Source organism: Carcharodon carcharias, chromosome 32, assembly GCF_017639515.1.
Source record: "Carcharodon carcharias isolate sCarCar2 chromosome 32, sCarCar2.pri, whole genome shotgun sequence".
Classification (NCBI taxonomy): Eukaryota; Metazoa; Chordata; class Chondrichthyes; order Lamniformes; family Lamnidae; genus Carcharodon; species Carcharodon carcharias.
The window spans coordinates 242,090-262,386 of record NC_054498.1 but is presented as its reverse complement, the minus strand read 5'-3'; the positions used below and the strand labels follow the sequence as shown (position 1 = coordinate 262,386).

Below are 20,297 nucleotides of genomic sequence, written 5' to 3'. Positions count from 1 at the left end.
AGAGCTCACCAACAATATCAAAATTACCTGGCACAGATCCCAAAAAGCTGACCATTTGACAATGAACCTGATTATAAACCTCTGATATATATTAAGAAGTATGCAAATCAAATGATGCCTTCAGATCTACTTAGAGCCATTTTGCTGTCTCTTTAATATAAATAGTGTAAATCTGAAATCATTAACAAACCCCTATTAGAATAGGGAAATTAACCTCACACAAGGCTCATGAAATACAGAATTCATGCACAACTTGGAATGGAACAAAATGTGATCTGGAGAGTGAACAAACATTTAAATAGCCTCCTTACACAAAGATGAAAATGACAAGGCAAAGAAAATGTCTTGATATGTAACCAGAGCTTTTCCCCACAGGTTCCTCACAGGACAGAACAAACCACAGAGGCTTCGGAGATGAGTGCTGGAAGTCCTGGCATGTGGGGTAGCTGGGGGCCATGGTCAGCGTGTTCACAAACATGTGGGAATGGAGTGAAAGAACAGACTAGGCCCTGCCTCCCAGTGACAACTCCTTACCAGAGAGGGATTATTTATCCGAGGAACGGACCCTCCTTTTCATCTTCTGACCAGTCGCGCTCTCCCACCTATTCTCGTTACCAGAAGGAAAGCATGAATCTACACTCTGGCCATGTTTTCTCTGCTCTTCGCCCTTCACTTCCACTGCACAGGAGTAAGGGTCACCTCAAACCAGAACTTCAGTCATCAGCTTCACTGAGCAGAAATGAAAGCCAGATTAGTCAGGAAATTTTAAGAGGAAGCCGGCGTTCTTTGTTACAAGGACAGAGTGCAGAGTTGGCGAGGAGGTAGGTTGCTTGTAACAGTATCTTCTTCCAATTTGGTATATGTACATCTTACACAAGTAAAGTATTCATTCACTCAGATTATTGGCATTTAGATAGAGGAAATTAAGGAACTAATTAATTCTGTTTAGAGTTTCCATTCTGTAGATGTAACTTTTAATGATAATCAAGTTACCCCTTTTAATCAGTGCCAGAATATTTCTGTTAATAAAATAAAGATGACAAAGAGTAACTCGGGGCGAGATTGATGCCAAGTTGTCACTAACTCCAAGTTCTACCTTATGCTTTGCCAAGCTGGTTGGATGAGTTCAATGTCTGAAACTCTAAATGATGTCTCATCTTTAACATCCATTATCTTGATGAACATGACAAACGAGTTGTGGGTTCTTGATGATAATTACAAGCAAGAAAGATCCTTTTACCATTGACATAGTTACACAGGAGGGTTCTGGACACAACCCATCAGCACTTTATGAGAATTTTGGAAAAGAATGTTTTTTGAAATTGTGATTTTTTTTAATATATATATGTGTGTGTATATATATGTATGTATGTGTATCTGTGTGTGTAAAATTAAACTGGGGGAAGGTTAGTAAAGACAGCTTGTCTGTGGGAAAGTTAAAGCACTAAATGCATGCATTTGTAATGAGAGGTTATGGTGAAGTTGAATGTACAAGTAAGTAGGTTGGGTTTGAAATTTGCATTATAAGATAACTATGAACTTGACTTTTCAGCTGTTAAATTTCAAAGGGAGTTAAGAAGTGATAAGGGACTTCTACAACTTACAAAAGTGTCATGTGCCATGGGTAAACGAGGGAAGGTTATTAAATTTTATTTTACCCAAAAGTGGAGGCAATAGGAATACAGGAAACAGTTCAAAGAGGTGCTTAGAACAATGGAGTCTAAGATCAAAAGGGAAAAGGATGTTTAGAGAAAGATGTTTAGCTGTTTTGGCTGTGAGGGGGGGATGTCCTGAGACCAGCTCTGTGCTCAGAAAAGTTGTGAATTTTGAAGCAACCATCCAGTTTCAAGCCAGAACCATCTTTGGGCAGGATTTTTCAGTTGGCGTGTGTGCGTCCCAACATCATCGCGCTGTCTCGCAATGTTTCATTTGGCGGGCACGCGCTGGAGTCAGCTGCATGCCCGCTGATATTTAAACAGCCTATCAAGGCCATTAAGGAAGTGGTTAATGTAATTGTTAATGTTGCCCATCCAACCGGAAGGTTGGCGGGCAGGCAAAAAGGCCAAGCGGCCTTCACGAGTGGGATGAGGTTTCCTTAAGCTTTTATTAATAAAATAAAAAATTCTCCCTAACTATAAAAAAAAGTCCCATTTCATGTGACACAGTCACATGGAGGTAATTTGGCACCTCGAGCCTGCTCTGCTATTCAATAAGATCATGGCTGATCTGCTTGTGTTTCGAATTCCATATCCCCCATCTATCTCCAATAACCTTTGATTTCCTTGCCTAATAAGAATCTATCTAACTTTGCCTTAAAAGTATTCAATGACCTCGCTTCCACTGCCTTCGGAAGCAGAGAGTTCCAAAGTCCCACAACCCTCAGAGAAAAAAAATTCTCCTCATCTGTCCTATAAGGGAAACTCCTAGTTTTAAAACAGTGCCCCCTAGTTCTGGACTCACCCACAGGAGGAAACATCCTTTCCACGTCCACCTTGTCAATACCGTTCAGGATCTTATACACTTCATTCAAGTGACTCCTCACTCTTCTAAACTCCAATGGAAACGTGCCCAGTCTGTCTAACCTTTCATCATAAGGTACCTTGGTGTTTCCAGGTATCAATCTAGTAAACCTCCTCTGAACCGCCTCCAATACTTTTATATCCTTCCTTAAATAAGCATACCAAAACTACACACAATATTTGAGATGTGATCTCATCGATGTCCTTTATAACTGAAGCATAACATCCTTATTTTTATGTTCAATTCCTCTCTTAACAAAGGATAGCATTCCGATAGCCTTCTTAATTATTTACTGTACCTGTATACTATTTGTGACTCATGCATTAGAACATCTAGATCCCCCTGCACCTCAGAATCCTGCAGCCGTTCCTCATTTAATTAATACTCTGCTTTTTAACTCTTCCTGCCAAAGTGAACAACTTTACATTTTGCTGCATTATACTCCACCTGCCAGATTTTTTCCCACTCGCTAAACCTATCTATATCCATCTGCAAACTCATGTCCTCTTTACAACATACTTTCCTACCTATCTTTGTTCAGCTGCAAATTTAGCTACCATGCCTTCACTGCCCTCATCTAAGTCATTGATATAAATTGTAAAAGATTTAGGTCCCAGTGCAAAAAAAAGACCCATTTTTGCATACTCTGTTTTCTGCCTGCCAGTCCTTGATAATATGTTATCCCCTACACCATGAGCTTTTATTTTATGCAATAACCTTTGATGTGGCACCTTATCAAATGTCTTCTGGAAATCCAAGTACAGTATGTATACAGGCTTCCCTTTATTCAAAGAACGCCAATAAATTGGTTAAACATGATTTCCCTTTCACAAAACCATGCTGACTCTTCCTGATTGCCTTGAGTTTCTCTAAGTGTCCAGCTATAACCTCCTTAATGATCGATTCTAACATCAAGCTAACATCAAGACAGACATCAAGCTAACTGGCCTATAGCTTCCTGTTTTCTGCCTCCCTCCCCTCTTGAATATTTGCTACTTTCCAGTCTAATGGAACCTTTCCAGAATCTAGAAAATTTTGGAAAATTAACACCAATGCATCTACTATCTCATTTGCCTTCTCTTTTAAGACCTTTGGATGAAGTCCATCAGGACTTGGATTCTTGTCAGCCCGCAGCTCCATCAGTTTGCACTGTATCGCTTCCCTAATGATTATAATTTCACCAAGTTCCCCTCTCTCTTCTACCTCCTGATTTACAGCTATTTCTGAAATCTTTTTTGTATCCTCTATAGTGAAGAAAGAAGCAAAATATTTGTTCATCTGCCATTTCCTTCTTACCTACTATTAACTCCCCACTGTCATTTTCTAGAGGACCAACACTCACTTAAATTACTCTTTTCCTTTTTAAATACCTGTAGAAACTCTTGCTACCCATTTTTACATTTCTAACTAGCTTCAAGTCACACTCTAATTTCTTTCTCCTGATTAACCTCTTAGTCATTCTCTACCATTCTTTATATTCTGACCAATCATCTGACTAGCACTCATTTTTGAGTAGTTATGTTTTTTCCTCAAGTTTGATGCTTTCCTTACATTTTTTAGTTAACCACAGATGGTGGGTCCTCCCCTTAGAATTTTTTTAATAGTGGGAATATATGTGTTCTGGATATTCTGAAATATCCCCTTAAATGTCTGCCACTACTTCTCTATTGATTTATCCCACTACTTCTCTATTGATTTATCCCCTAGCCTAGTATCCCTGTTCACTTCAGCTAGCTCAGTGAACTGAGCTACCCTTATTTAAATTTAAAATATTAGTCTTAGACCCACTCTTCTCCCTTTCAAACTGGATGTAAGATTCAATCATATTGTGGTCACTGCTACCGAGGGGTGCCTTTACTCTGAGGTCATTAATTAATCCTGTCATAGTACCAAGTCTGATATAACCTGCTCTCTGGTTGGTTCCAGAACATGCTACTCTAAAAAACTATCTCGAAAGCATTCTAAGAACTCCTCATCCAGGTCACTACTGGCAATCTGATTTTTCCAGTTTAAATGCAGATTAAAATCACCCATGATCATTGCTGTCCCTTTATCACAAGCACCCAATATTTCTTCTTGTATACTTTGTCCTGCATTGTGGTTACTGTTACTGTGTAAAAGAATTGAAGTATTGGAACAAATAATTAAACTCCATTGTAAGGAAGTGGTTGATGTTGCTCAAAGAGAATTAAATAAGACCCATTTGAAATGGGATCAGGAGAAATTACAAGATCTTAAAATGTTCCAAGATCAAACCAAAGTATAAAACCCTTTTGTATGAATATAAAAAGCATCTCAATAATATCCTTGAAATGGCTGAAAGAAATTTTTATCAAGGGAGAAATAAGTTGTTAATGTACAAAGACGCCATTTTGACCTTACTGTCGTGAAATGGGAATTACCATGTTTGACCACGGAAAGTGAGCTTGAGGTTGGAACTATGCCTCCGGCTAATGAAAACTATGACATTTGGACTATGGACTTAAATGAGACATTCTTTGCTGAGTTCAATAATAGGAATGAGCAAAAATTGAGGTATGACAATTTTATGATGTTTAAATTTTGCTAATCCTACTTGCCATTGTAATTGTATAATACGTTAGTTGTGAAACAAAATGAAATTACCTGTCTAAGTGTTTAATAAGCTATAAGTTAGAGTTTACAATGTTAAGTTCTTGCAAAGGAAATGTAAAGCCTTTGTAAAGAAACCTTCACTGTAGTGAAGTTTTCTTTCTTCCAAGCGGTAGGTGTAACGAAATCCGATACTTATCTCAGTTTTAACTGAGCAGTCATGGTTCGGGACCTACAATTGCCGGCTGGTAATGGCTGCACGTGTGCCGTTTGGGGTTTTTTTTAGGTTCCTCTGGCCTTCTGTACATGCGCCAGCCAGGAAATGCCCGTACATGTGCAGTTTGTCCATTTTTATGTCTTTAGGAGGGTTTTGGAGAGGGGATAAGTAGGCTTACAAAGCAAAAGGATATGGTGGCATTGCAGGGCAGCTACTTAGGTAATGATACCCAGGAAGGGACAGAGTGTATAAGCGTTAAAAAACCCAGCAGCAAATTGGGTCAAAGGGGGGAAGAATGGTCAAAAGGCAAAATTAATGGCTCTTTACTTAAATGCATTTAGTATTCAGAACAAAATAAGTGAATCAATGGCACAAATAGAGATTAATGGGTATGATCTTATAGCCATTACAGAGACATGGTTACAAGAAGATCAAAGCTGGGAACTAAATGTTCAGGGGCATGTGACTTTTTGAAAGGACTGGCAGGAGGGAAAGGGTGGTGGGGTAGCTTTGTTATTAGGAGATGGAATAAATACGACAGCAAGAAATGATCTTGGGTCGGAAGATGTGGAATTCGTACAGATGGAGGTAAGAGATAACAAGGGGAAGAAGGCACTGATAGGAGTAGTCTACAGGCCCCCTAACAGTAGCTATGCTTTTGGACAGAGAATAAATCAGGAAGTAATGAGAGCATATATAAAAGGCAGTATATTAATCATGGGTGACTTTAATCTCCGTGTAGATTGGGAAAATCAAGTTGGCAGAGGTAGACATGACCAGGAATTCATAGTGTATTTGGGACGGTTTCCTAGAACAATATGTTGTGGATCCAACCAGGGATCAGGCTATTTTGGATCTGGTAATGTGTAATGAGGCAGGTTTAATAAATGATCCGAGCAAAAGATCCTCTAGGAAACAGTGACCGTAGCATGGCGGAATTTAGCATTCAATTTGAGGATGAAAAACTTAGTTTGGAAACAACTGTGCTAAACCTAGATAAGGGTAATTACAAAGAAATGAGGGCAGAGTTGACTGGAGTGGACTGGGAAAAGAGTTTAGCAGGAAAGACAGTTGATGAACAATGGCAGACATTTAAGAAAATAGTTCATGACTCACAACAAAGATATATGCCAGTGATGAAGAAGGATTGTAGGAAGGGGATAAACCAACCATGGTTAACCAAAGAAATTAAGGATAGTATCAAAGTGAAAGAAAAAACATACAATGTGGCAAATATTAGCCAGAGGATTGGGAAATTTAAAAAAACCAACAGATGACCAAATAAAAATAAAGAGGGAGAAAATAAACTTTGAGGGTAAACTAGCGAGTAATATAAAAATGGACAGTAAGATCTTCTTTAAATATATAAAAAGGGAGAGAGAGGCCAAAGTGAACATAGGCCCCTTAGAGAATGAGGCTGGGGAAATAATAATGGGGAACCAGGAAATGGCAGAGAAGTTGAATAAATACTTTGCTTCAGTCTTCACGGCAGAACATACTAATAGCATTCCAAAAATACTAAATAATCAAGCGGCAAAAAAGGGGGAGGAAATAAGTACAATAACTATCACTGGAGAAAAAGTACTAGGGAAACTAATGGGGCTAAAGGCCGTTAGGTCCCCTGGACCTGGTGGGTTGCATCCTAGGATATTAAAGGAAGTAGCTAGAGAGATAATGGATGCACTGGTAGTAATCTTCCAAGAATCCTTAGATTCTGGAAAAGTCCCAGAGGACTGGAAAACTGTCAATATAACAGCCTTATTCAAAAAAGGAGGGAGACAAAGAACAGGTAACTATAGGCCAGTTAGCTTAACATCTGTCATTGGGAAAATGTTGGAGTCTATTGCTAAAACTATAAAAGGCACTAGTTAGACTACACCTAGAACACTGTGAATAGTTTTGGTCCCCTTATCTAAGGAAAGATATACTGGCATTGGAGGCAGTCCAGAGAAGGTTCACTAGGTTGATTGTGGGGATGGAATGATTTTCTTATGAGGAGAGATTGAGTAGGTTGGGCCTGTACTCATTGGAGTTTAGAAGAATGAGATGCAACCTTATTGAAACATATAAGATTCTTAGGGGGCTTGACAGGGTAGATGCTGAGAGGTCGTTTCCCCTTGTGGGAGAGTCTAGGACCAGAGGGCATAATCTCAGAGTAAGGGGGCGCCCATTTAAGACAGAGATGAGGAGGAATTTCTTCTCTGAGGGCAGTCAATCTATAGAATTCTTTACCGCAGAGGGCTGTAGAGGCTGGGTCATTAAGTATATTCAAGGCTGAGACAGACATTTTTTTAATCAGTAAGGGAACTGAGGGTTATGCAGAAAAGGCAGGAAAGTGGAGTTGAGTACTATCAGATCAGCCACAATCTCATTGAATGGCGGAGCAGACTTGATGGGCCAAATGGCCTAATTCTGCTCCTATGTCTTATGGTCTTTAGGGAGGGAACCAGCCCTGCACACGTGCAGAAGGAAAAGGTAAAAACAAATGAAACTGTGAAACTACAGGTCAGGTGACCTGAACAGGAGCATAGTTCCAGAGAATGTCTCCCAGGAAGCAGGAGGGTCAGGGAGAAATTCCCAAACCAAGAAGATGTTCCCAAGCCAGTGAGTGGGACAGAAAGAGATCCCAGAAGAAAGTACCAGGCCGGGACAAGGACAAGGATCAGAGATAGATCCCATTGAGTCAAGATAAATGACAGGGACAAAGAAAAGGCTCCAGGTTAAAGAGGGAGTTGCAGGGGGCAGGCTTGAAGTGAAGTGGGCTTGAGAGAAGGCAGCAAAGGTTGGTGACTCCTTAGTGTGGGCCTTTTGGAGCTGTGGCGTTCTGCTTGGCACGGTTGAGACTCTGAACGTGCGCTTGGAAGGGGAAGCGTGAGTGCACATGGAGATCCAGGAGAAAGGAATCTCGGAAGGTGAGATTGAAACCCTGGAGGGTGGATTCTTGTTGAAGCTGTCCGAGTGGGAGCGACTTTTGGAGAGAATTCCAAGGGGAGTTCCTCAAATGTGGAGATTGTAAGACAGTTTCAGTGAGACTGGTTGGCTCATGCTGTGACAAGTATCCGGGTGGGTCACTGAGAAATCCATGGGTCAGGATTTTTCAGTTGGGATGCGGGGGTGAGCCTGACACGACAGCTCGTAAAATGACGCATGTCGTTTCGTTCGACGGGCGTGCACTGGAGCAGGCTGCCCGCCCACCGATAAATAAAAAGCCTATTAAGAGCTAATTAATTTCAAACTTACACTGCCTGACCAACCTAACGGTTGACAGGCCTTTGCGTTTTTTAGGAAGCCTCATCCACGAGCGGGATAAAGTTTCCTAAAACTTTTACAAATTGAATAAAAACATTTTCTGAAATATAAAAACATGTCCTATCTCATGTGACACGGTCATGAGGGAACATGTTTCATTAAACTTTTATTCCATTTATTTATTTATTTCAAAAGCGCTTCAATCTCCCTGAGGCAGCTCCGACTCTCCCTCATCCCTCCGCCTGCACAGGCAGTGCTGAGCGCTACAGCTCGCGTCTTATGCTGGGCAGGCCTTAATTGGCCCGCCTGCGTAAAATGGCGGCGTGGAGCCGATCGCAGGATGTGGGGCTCTGCAACCGCTCCCGCTGAGCCTGCCCGACGCGAGAAACATTCAGGCCATAGAATCTGCTTTGGTCACATGTCATTTGCTTTGGATTGTGGTGTGTCTGACCATAGCTTGCCAGTTAGTTCACATGTAACGCATACTTACCTTGTATATTGTAGCATAAGATCAACATGGTAAATTGTTTTATCTTTCTGAATTTGTCTGTGTCTGTAAAGATACAGTTGATACAGTTGGGGTGAAGGAATAGTGAATAGGTAAATCATTTTCTTGTGTTTGTATTGAGACCTTTTCCAACGTTTTTGTCTGGTGTAATATGGTTCACTTTTCTTGTTTAATAAATGCTTTACTCTTTGTGCTAAAAGTTTATCAACAGACTCCGAATTTGTTCAGTAACTTTCCTCCATGGTTTCAAAAAAAAAGCTAGGATCTATCAAGCCAGGTTTCACTCTGGAATCTGACTTTTCCAGTAGTAACATCAGCTGGGATTGTAACACTTGGAGCTGAAGAAAGGAAATTAAGGTAATTAATATCAGCAGAGAAAAAATATTGGAGAAACTCAAGGGCCTAAAGCCTGACAAATCCCATGGACCTGATAGCCTACATTGTAGAGTTCTAAAAGAGATAGCTGCAGAGCTAATTAAATGTTGTTACGAAGGAGAATCCTGTTTGATAAATTTGCTATGGATTTTTGAAGATGTGACTAGTAGGTAGTAGATAAAGGAGAACCCAGAGTTCCAAAAAAGCATTGGATAATGTGCCAAACAAAAGGTTAACAGACAAGATAAGGGCTAATGGACTTGGGGGTAATATATTAGCATGAATAGAAGATTGGTTAATGGACAGGAGGCTGAGAGGAGGCAGACAGTGGGCATAAATGAGACATTTTCAAGTTGGCAGGCTGTGACTAGTGAAGTGCCACAAAGCACAAGGATCAGTGCTGGGGCCTCAGCTATTTCCAATCTATATTAATGACTTAGACAGAGAGAAATGTATCTAGATTTGCTGATAATACAAAGCTGGGAGGATACAGAGGGTTGGATTTGGACTGAGCTGCTGAATCTCCCACGGCCGGTCCCACCACCATGGGGCTGGAAAAACCCAACCAGAGAGTCGGCAAAGAGATATAGACAGGTTAGGTGAGTGGGCATCAAGATGGCAAATAGAGTATAATGTGGGGAAATGTGAAGTTATTCAGTTTGGTCATAAGAATAGAAAAGCAGAATATTTTTTGAGTTGAAACGTATAAGTGTTGATGTTCAGAGAGACTTAGGTATGTTCATACAAGGAACGCAGGAAGTTAATACGCAGGTACAGCAAGTGATTGAGAAGGCAAATGGCGTTTTGGCTTTTATTGTAATAGGATTGGATTACAGGAATAAATAAGACTTGCCACAGTTGTATGGGGCTTTGGTGAAACCACAGGCTGAATTTTCCCAGAATTGCACAAAGTGCAGTAGTGGGCGGGTAAAATGGAGTCCTATCCCCCGATGAAAATGGCAGGTTTTCATGCTGTATCTTCCCGAGCCCACCTCATTATATATTCACTCACGGGAAAGGCGCCATTTCCATGGTGGGGGGGCTCTCGTTCTCCTGCTCGCCGTCACCCCGCTGTTGCATAACATCAGCCGTCATCTTTAAAAGGTAGCGGCCAGAAAAATACTCATCGCCACCAGCTCACCACCGGTGTTCGGGAGACATGGCCAGCAAAGGCAAGAAGACTGCTACCCCCAGCTTCAATGACGGGTCCCCTGAGCTGTGTAGGCCCGCTGTGTTCTACGCCAGCTCTGGCCACAGGATGGGTAGCAATATCACCAACCCGGCTTGGGATGCAGTGGCAGCAGTGGTTAGTGCAAACACCCTGCAGAGGAGGACAGCCGCCCAGTGCTGCAACAGGATGAATGATCTCCTCCATTCCACAAGGGTAAGTCACTCTTTTCATCACTCCCAACTCTCACACTCACAAAGCGATCAAACATCCACAGGGCCCTCACTCACTGCCAGTGCGAGGGACATCACCATTTGTTCTTTCACACACACCATCATTGTCCTCATCCCGTCCATGGGACCACTCACCACCCACACAGGCCAGGCATACTTATCATCTGGCCTGGCAGGTGTCCTGCTACACTCTCCCCATCTCTATCTAAGGAGGACAAGCTGGCTCACAACAGGATGGAAAGATCACAGACAGGTGGAGGGATGCTGGAAATCAAAGTTCTGACAGAATTCGAAAACAGAGCCATCCAGTTGGCCGGCGATGACTGGGACTGGTTCTGTGCTGACAGTGAGATCGGCGCTGCTCTACCACGTGAGGATCCAGTGCAACATCCAGCAGACGGCCATGCCATGAGTGGTATGTCCTGTTTCACAGGCCACTGCCAGGCACTAATTATCTCCCCTTGCTTTCACAGGCACATCTGGGAAGCAGCTGACAGAATCCACAACCCAGAGCCTCCAAGCAAGCTCTAAAAAATCCTCTGAAGAGGAATCTGAAGGCACCCTCCCTGAATTTCCATCATAGCGCTCACCCACCCCCTCCACCAGCGCAGAGACACATACCTCGGTGGGATCTAGCTTTAGAGTAGCCCCGGGATCACAATCTGGTGAGTATATCCACAGCAGGTGGAGGCAGGGACTTCCCAGGTCACCGGCACTCGGAGGATTGATGGAGGCCAGAATGTTGCTGAGTCTGAGTTAGATGATGAGCCTCTGGACTCGGTCATGTCACGATTGCTGGAGCTGCAAAGTCAAGATCAGGAACATCAGGAAGGAATGTCCGCTGCACTCCTCAGATTGCGATGCACGATGGAGGAGTCTGTCCACCTTCACTCTGAGGTGATAGCACCAGCATGCCAATGCACCGAGGTCAACACGGGTAGGATGGCAGCCACCAGGGAGACGTTGGTCCAGGAGGTCACTCCTGCACTGCTGCATGGGCTTAAGTCCATCGCTGATGCCGTAGTTGGCCTCCAACAGTGTGTGTGTGAGAGGGATGCTGGCAGCGCAATCTCACTCCAGCTATCCTTTCCGCTCACAGAGTCAGCTGGGGCCCTCGGCCACCCGTAGGGAGGAGGATCGGCAGGTGCATACTCTAGGCCTATCCATCCAGGTGACTCTGGGAGTGACTGGCCCATCTGACTCCGCGCTTCCTGTGACCTCCACAGGTCCAGCTTCACAGGCCGAGGAGGGTGCCACTGCCACACAGCAAGACCCTGAGAAAAGGCTGGGGCCCTCCTAGTCTCGGCCCTCCAGAGGATGCCTGCCAAAGTTCAGGAACACCAAGTAAGGAGAATTTGTTGCACAGCCTGGGCATGGGTATTAATCACATGTACATAATTTTCACTATTGTCAATAAACTCCCAAGAATGTCTCCCTGCTTTTGGCTCCTTGTTCTGATGAGCAGTGTTCTTGTCACTCAGAGGTGAAACCTTTCTACACAAGATAAAAGGCAGGTGTCTCAGTCCAGGGCCTCTTCCCTGTGCTCTGTGCAGCCTTCAGACCACAGTGATGGTCCAGCCTCATACTCCTTGGAAACATTACTGATGCCTGCAGCTCAGCAGTGCTGGTCATTGCTGCCAGAATGTAGTGGACAGGTGCTACAGAGTTCTCTCGTACTTTCTCTGTGTTCTCAGCATCTTTAATATGGGGTTGACCCCCATCGCACCAGCATTTGCGACCAGTGATGCTGCGCACCAGCTCCTGAAGAGCTGAGCTTATGAAGGCGGACACGACATCAGATGCGTCTAAAGTTTCATGGCTCTGAGATGGCCCTGATCATGAGCGCAAGTGAGCTGCCCTTGGCCAGACAGGAGTCAGATATTCTCAGAGGCTATGTGAAGATCTATGGAGTGTCCTTACTGCATGTTGTCATCATCCTCCTGCAATCGAGCAGCTGTTAGGGCTTTCATTGCATCTCCATGACAGGAGCATTCTCACAGAGAGTATTGGCGCTGTGATAAGTCAGACTGGAGTCAAATGTTCACAGCTGCGATGTGAGGATCTATGGGGACACCTCACTGCATGTCGTTATCATCCTCCACAAATCTGGCAGCTATGAGGGCCTCCCCAAGTGCACCTGCCTCGTTCAGCCAGTGCGAGAGCCTCATCCCCGTCGTTGTCACTGCCAAGGACCCCCGCACCCTCGTCGCCGTACTCCTCATCAGAGAAGGCATGCAGCTCCTCCATCTCCTCCTCAGCCAGCTCCTCAACACGTTGCAGCGCCAAGTTGTAAAGGGTGCAGCAGAAGACGACGATATGTGACACCCTCTGCAGACTGTGTTGCAGAGCTCCACCAGACCTGTCCAGGCACTGGAACTGCATCTTCAGCATCCCGATTGTCTGTCTGCTCCACCAAGCCGTGAGCTGCTGTATGAGCCTCATTATAGCATCGTTCTGCTGCAGTCTGAGGCCACCACACAGGTGTCATCAGCCATGGCCTCTGTGTGTAGCCCTTGTCCCCGAGGAGTCAACCCTGCAGCCTCTGTGGACCCTGGAAGACTGCAGGGATCTGTGAGTGACTCAGGATGTAGGCATCGTGCACACTCCCTGGAAACCGTGCGCATACCTGCAGGATGCGCTTCTGGTAGTCACATACCAGCTGCACATTCAGCGAGTGGAAGTCCTTGCGGTTGATGAAGTCCACTGAGTGTAGTGATGGAGACCTGAGCACCACATGATTGCAGTCAATCTCACCCTGCAACTGTGGGAATCCCGAGATCAGGGCGAATCCAATGGTCCTTGCACTCTGGCTGTCCTGGTCCTGGGCGAAATGCATGAAGTTTTGTGTCATGGAGAAGATGGCATCCGTGACCTCATGGATGCATTTGTGGGTGGCAGATTGTGAAATCCCACAGAGGTCACCTGTGGAGCCCTGAAAGGAGCCACTGGTGTAGAAATTGAGCGCCGCAGCCACTTTCACAGCCACTGGCAGTGGATGCCCTCCATGTCCACTTGGCGCCAAGTCCTGCAGTAAGTGGCAGATGTGAGACACCAGGTCCTGACACATGTGCAGTCGTCAGCGTCACTGGTTCTCAGTCATCTGCAGGAATGGCAGGCGGTGTCTATAGAACTTGGGTGTTGCTAGGCGCCGACCAGCCACTTCTCACTGTCGCTCCTGGGCAGCGTGTGCAGGAGTCCCAGCAGCCCCTTCTTCCTGAGGTTGCTGTTCCTGACTTTGCACAGCCAGGTGCCTCAGTCTTTCTCTCCTCCATCTTCTTCTGTCTCTGTAGGCCATCAGGCATACAGCTGGGTCACCAGGATCCATGATCCTGAGATGGTCCTCCTGCAACATGAAAGAGAGAGAGATGTGGTTAGCATGGCTGTACTTAGCACCTTTCCTAGCCCTGTGTGACCGCCCCTCAATGCTGAGTGTTGTTCACCCCTCAGATGGCCAGAGATGAGTGCACTGTATGGCTGCACTGTCAACCTGTGACATGGGAGACACTGGTCCAAACCAGGATGCTGAGATTGCAAGGAGCTGTGAGCGCCTCCAGCAGTAATTGCTGCATGGCTTGCGAATAGATTGGCGAGGAGATTGTGCAACGTGTACAGTCCAACTGCTCTGCAGTGTCCAATAAAGTGGTGGCGGACTTGAAGTCTGTGCCGGGGATGGGGGGTGTTGGGGGCAGGGTAAGGTATGGAGAGCTTGGTGGCCCTTTGGTGTCTCCGTGTTGCTTGCATAGGTGGGCAGGCTAGGAGCCTGACCCCAATCATATCACTGTGGCTGCGCCTGATCTGTCTTAGTTGCTGAGGCATGGTCAGTTTATACAGGTGTTCCTAATGCATGGCCACTTACCTCAATAGCCTGTGCGTGGGATGCAGCGCCAGGGCAGCACTTGACCCACCCCCACCATCAGCAGTCGCCTCCGAGGCTGGCCAGCACTTGCCCTCAGACACTCCCCACCCCTCAGCAGTCGCCTGCGGGGCAAGGCATCAGTTTCCCCCACCCCCTGCCACCCCTGAGGCCTGTAAATAATGGGCGAGCTGTGGAGAACGCTGCTGCTCACTCACCTCAGTTCCCCCAAAGTGAAGGCCACCAAGTGCACGTGACCTGCGTGCTATTGTGAGACACGTCGATGTGCTTTCCTGCTGACGTGGACGGATGATACGGCTGGGTTCCAAGAGCCTGGCAGAATGGCCTTTTAATTATATGCTAATATATTACAATTAGCTACCTGCCAACTGATGGTGGGAAACACGGCCTGCTCAGTGGAAGATCCCGACCTACCTTCGTGCTGTCGTGAAGTGAGTCCCACCATATTTTTTGCACATGCCACCAATCACACCGGCCCCCAGCGGGCTTGGAAAATTCCGCCCCACATCTGGGATACTCTGCAATGTTGGTCTCTATATTTAAGGAAGGATATACTTGCATTGGAGTCAGTATAGCAAAGGTTCACTAAATTGATCACTGGGATGCCCTATGATGAGAGGCTAAGTAAATTGGACTGATACTCTCTGAAGTTTGAAAGAATGGTCTCATTGAAACATACAAAATACTGAAGGGTATTGATAGTGCTAGGGTTAGATACTGAAAGTTTGTTTCCACCGGTCAGGTAATCTAAAGAAAGGGCACAGTCTCAGGTTAACGGACCGATCATTTCGGACTGAGATGAGAAGAAATTGAAATGAGAAGAAAAGATACAACACCTGCCCCTTCACTTCCTCTCTCCTCACCGTCCAAGAGCCCAAACACTCCTTTCAAGTGAAGCAGCATTTCACTTGCATTTCCCCCAACTCAGTCTACTGCATTCATTGCTCCCAATGCGGTCTCCTCTACATTGGAGAGACCAAATGTAAACTGGGCGACCGCTTTGCAGAACACCTGTGGTCTGTCCGCAAGAATGACCCAAACCTCCTTGTCGCTTGCCATTTTAACACTCCACCCTGCTCTCTTGCCCACATGTCTGTCCTTGGCTTGCTGCATTGTTCCAGTGAAGCCCAACGCAAACTGGAGGAACAGCACCTCATCTTCCGACTAGGCACTTTACAGCCTTCCAGACTGAATATTGAGTTCAACAACTTTAGGTCTTGAGCTCCCTCCTCCATCCCCACCCCCTTTCTGTTTCTTCTCCCTTCCTTTTGTTTTTTCCAACAATTTATATAGATTTTTCTTTTCCCACCTATTTCCATTATTTTTAAATCTTTTATGCCCTGCTAGCCTTTCCACCCCACCCCCACTAGAGCTGTACCTTGAGTGCCCTACCATCCATTCTTAATTAGCACATTCATTTAGATTATATCATCACCTTCAACACCTCTGTGTTCTTTTGTTCTTTTGTCTGTGACATCTTTTGATTATCTGCTCCTATCACTGCTTGCTTGTCCCTACCACACCCCAGCCCCCCCAACTTCTCCCCCGGCCCCCCACCTTAAACCAGCTTATTTTTCACCCCTTTCCTAAGATTCACTCAGTTCTGCTGAAGGGTCATGAGGAGTCGAAACGTCAACTCTTTTCTTCTCTGCCGATGCTGCCAGACCTGCTGAGTTTTTCCAGGTAATTCTGTTTTTGTTTTGGATTTCCAGCATCCGCAGTTTTTTTTTATCTGAGAAGAAATTACTTCACTCAAAGGGCTGTGAATCTTTGGAATTCTCTACCCCAAAGGGTTTTGGATACTCTATTGTTGAATACATTTAAAGCTGGGATAGACAGATTTTTGGTCTTTCAAGCAATCAAGATATACGAAGAGCAGATTGAAAAGTGGAGCTGAAGACCAAGATCAGGCATGATTGTATGGAATGGCACAGCAGGTTCCTGCTCCTATTTCTTGTGTTCTGAAATTTTAGCTCAAACAGTTTTGCAACATGCCTTAAATTCATCTCAAGGGTGTTCTCTTCATCAGCAGTGTTGAACTTCAGTCCAAGTGTTGGCTGTCCTTCAGGTCCCCCTGTTGCCCCATACAAGATCACAAATAATAGGTGCGAAAGGGCATTGAGACAAATGTAGCTCACTCCTCCAGGAAAATAAATCAACAGTTCTCCAACACAACATCCGATTCTTTAAAACTACTTTCAGCAATAACTTACATTGTTACTGCATTCTCCACATGCAACTTGGCAAAACATTTGACCTGAACAGTAGGGGATAAAGTGGGGAAGTTTTGTGGGGGACCAAAGGCATGATCACAAAGAAAGGTTTGAAGATTTCTAAAAATAGGGAAGGGGGTGGCAAGGGAATGATAACTGGTGGAGTCTTGGAGGACAGGTATATAGTTATAGATTACACAAAAACAAAAAAATGCTGGAAAAACTCAGCAGGTCTGACAGCATCTGTGGAGAGAAAGACAAAGTTAACATTTTCAAGTCCATATGACTCTTCCTCAGAGCTAAGGGAGGTAGAAATGTGGTGAAACATATGACGTATAAAGGGGGTGGAACAGGTGAAGCTGGATAGAGGGCCAGCGATAGGTGGAGGCAAAGGAGAGATTGCGAAAGATGTCATAAACAAAAGGTCAAAGCGTTGTTAATAGTGGTGTTACTGGCTAAAGGAGGTGTTAATGGTGACATTAAGAGTGGAAAGCAGAACGTGGTAATGGCAGGACCAGGGTAAGCACTCTGGAAAGTGACAGATGGCACTAGTGGGAGTGGAATGGGAAAAAAGATTGAAAAGGCTAAAAGCTGGGGATAAAACAATGAATAGAATTGCCTTTATATAGTTATAGCTTAATTAGTAGCCACACATGCTAAAACAGAGAACAAGAAAACTAGCATTTGAGAAGCAAAAGAAATGTACATAAGGCAGGACTTGGTACAGCCATGGACGGACTTGAAAGTGAAGATGGGAATGTCCAAGTAAATTTGGTGATTCAAAGAAGCTTAGAAATAATGGAATGAATGCAAATACAAGATTTAGTGCAGGTGAGGATAACAACGTTTTCACTGTTGAAACTGTTGAAGTAGGGAAGTTGCCTTTTCTGAAATGCTTTACCACTAACATTGGATTCATCTTTACTTTGAATATGAATGTTCCCATTAAAATTAAACATTATATGAAATTAAACTGAAAATCCTGAGGTTCTGCTAGTTTACTCTTTTGTATCTTGGGTTTGCTAGCCCAGTGTTCTCTCAGATTGAAATTCCACAAAACAGTGATGATATTAGCTAGTCAGCAACTATGCAGCTCACACAAATTTTCTTTATTTTTGTCAGGTTTCGAACGAAAAGTTCTATTGTACCTGGTAAATATGGATATGGAAGAGTGCCGTACGTACTACCACTGCAGACTCTCGTAGGACAGTTATCACAACAAGCTAAGAGGCAAAAACGTCAGAGGTTTGGAGGACACAGACATTCTCAGAATCAAAAACCAATTCCTTTCAGCCAGCATTTCAATGTGCATCAAGGTGGCTTCCAGATCAAACCTCTGCTTCAGACTTCCAGTTCCCCAAATCATCAGCCTGCTTCTCATCACTCTCAAACCTTTCACTCACTTCAAGGTGCCAATTCCAATTCTGATTCATCCAACCTTTCCAGCCAAGATGTACAACAGACAGGCCAAGACACACATCTGACAGCTACAAACAGCATCACCTGCACGGGAGCATACAAACAGTACAGGCTGTGTAACATTGATGTAAGTACTTCAACCATAGCTTAAAGTCCATTTTTTGGAGAAGGATGATTTAAACTGGTCACAGCTTTGAATCTACTTACTGTTTTAATGACACATTTAGCGCTGAGGGTCAAATACCTGATGTTTTGTCTTCCGTTTAATTTCCCCATCTGGGCTGTGGAGCATTTCCAGGGGGTGTGAGTCTTGCCAAGCTATTCAACTGTGCTTGCCATCACAGCCAAGCTGAAACCTGCACAGGTGCAGAGGTACCTGGCCAGGTGTGGCTATAATGTGCTGCCCTGCGCTGATTGGACGGTCCAGCGGGCGGGAGTCTCCCCCCCCACCACCCCCCCCCCCCCCCCCCCCCCCCCGAGTCTCGCGAGAGGTGGATTCCCGCTCGGGGCGAGGTGGAGTCGGCTGTTGGAGACTCGCTGTCTTTACCTCACAGAACCTAAGACACTTGTTTTTTCTCTTCTATTCACACACTCACACGCTTCTTCAGTATCACATTTCCACAAACACTGTCTGTAGCTGCAGCCAGGCGACGTCTTCAGAAGGTCCAGTTAACAGGGTCATTTTTACTGAGGCACAGCTTGTGCTGTGACTGGCAGAACCTGAACCACCTCCGCAACTTGTCAGAATAGGTAAGGAATTTAAATACATTTGAAAATTTAAAAGCAAAGGGAAAATATTCCGAGAAGATGCATTGAGCTTCCAACCACAATATCGGGTAAAGGAGGGTGGAGATTAACCAATAGCGCAGCATCTCTCCCTAACACACCCAGTATCTCTCATTCTCACCCTCCAGTGCTGTCTCCCACTTCAATCCAACTCCCACTCTCAGCATCTTACACCCTCAGGCAATCGTTACCACTCCCTCAAACTCTCCCTCACTCTCCTTCACTATCTTACTCCTCCCTCATACACACTGCCCCCTCACTCTTTTTCACACCCCTTCACTCTTAGAATTCTCCTTCACACATCACTTCCTCACTCTTTCTCTTACATCCCTTTACTCCTTAACACAAATTTGACCCCACGCTCTTCCTCACTCCTTCACTTTGTTAATCCTCCCTCACACATCGCTTCCTCATACTTTCACACATTCCTCACTCACTATCACTCCCCCGTACTCATACTCCGATCTCTCTCCTTCTCTTGCTCTTTCTCACTTATTTATAATTTCCACCTTTGTTTTTCCACTCTCACTCCCTCACACTCACTTTCTTACTCCTATTCCTTCACACTCACATTCTGACTCAGTTCTTCACACTTTCACACTCTCACATTCTGACCCTTTTGCTTTGACACCACTTTCAATTTTCTCACTGCCTCGCATTCTTATTATTTCACTCCCTCTCACTCTTACATTCTCACTCCTTAACACTCCTATTTTCTCACACCTTCACTATCTCACTCTTCACAGTTGCTTTCTCATTCCCTCACTCTCAATCCCTCAACTCTCAATTTTCACACTCTGACCCCCTCACACTCACATTCTTGTGCATTCCCTCAAGTTCTCACTAGTTTCACTCTTACACTTCTTCACACACTCACAATTAGTCCCTTACTTTCTCACGCACTTACTCTTGCTTTATCACTCTATCCCCCTACATACTCTCACTTTCTCACTATTACTTCTTCACTCACTTTATCATTGTCCCCCATACTCTTACTTTCTCACTATTTGTCCCTCACTCTTGCTTTTTCACTCTTGCCATTACTACCTCACAGCCTCTTTCACCGTTGCTGCCTGTAGCTCTCATTTTCTCACCATTAATGCCTCATCTCACTTTTTTGCTATTAATGCCTCTCACTCCCTTGCACTTTCACTCTCCCTCCCT

General features: G+C 44.7%; 1 protein-coding gene across 1 annotated transcript in view; it reads left to right on the top strand.

Annotated features, from left to right (window-relative positions):
• The first annotated feature begins 387 nt into the window (after positions 1–387).
• LOC121271944 (thrombospondin type-1 domain-containing protein 4-like) overlaps positions 388–20,297 on the top strand; it is a 207,140-nt gene continuing 187,230 nt past the window's right edge. The window contains exons 1-2 of the mRNA XM_041178201.1: positions 388–821; positions 18,051–18,474. Coding sequence (XP_041034135.1) covers positions 415–821; positions 18,051–18,474 — 831 coding nt within the window. The 5' untranslated portion in view covers positions 388–414. The remainder of the gene's footprint in view (positions 822–18,050; positions 18,475–20,297) is intronic.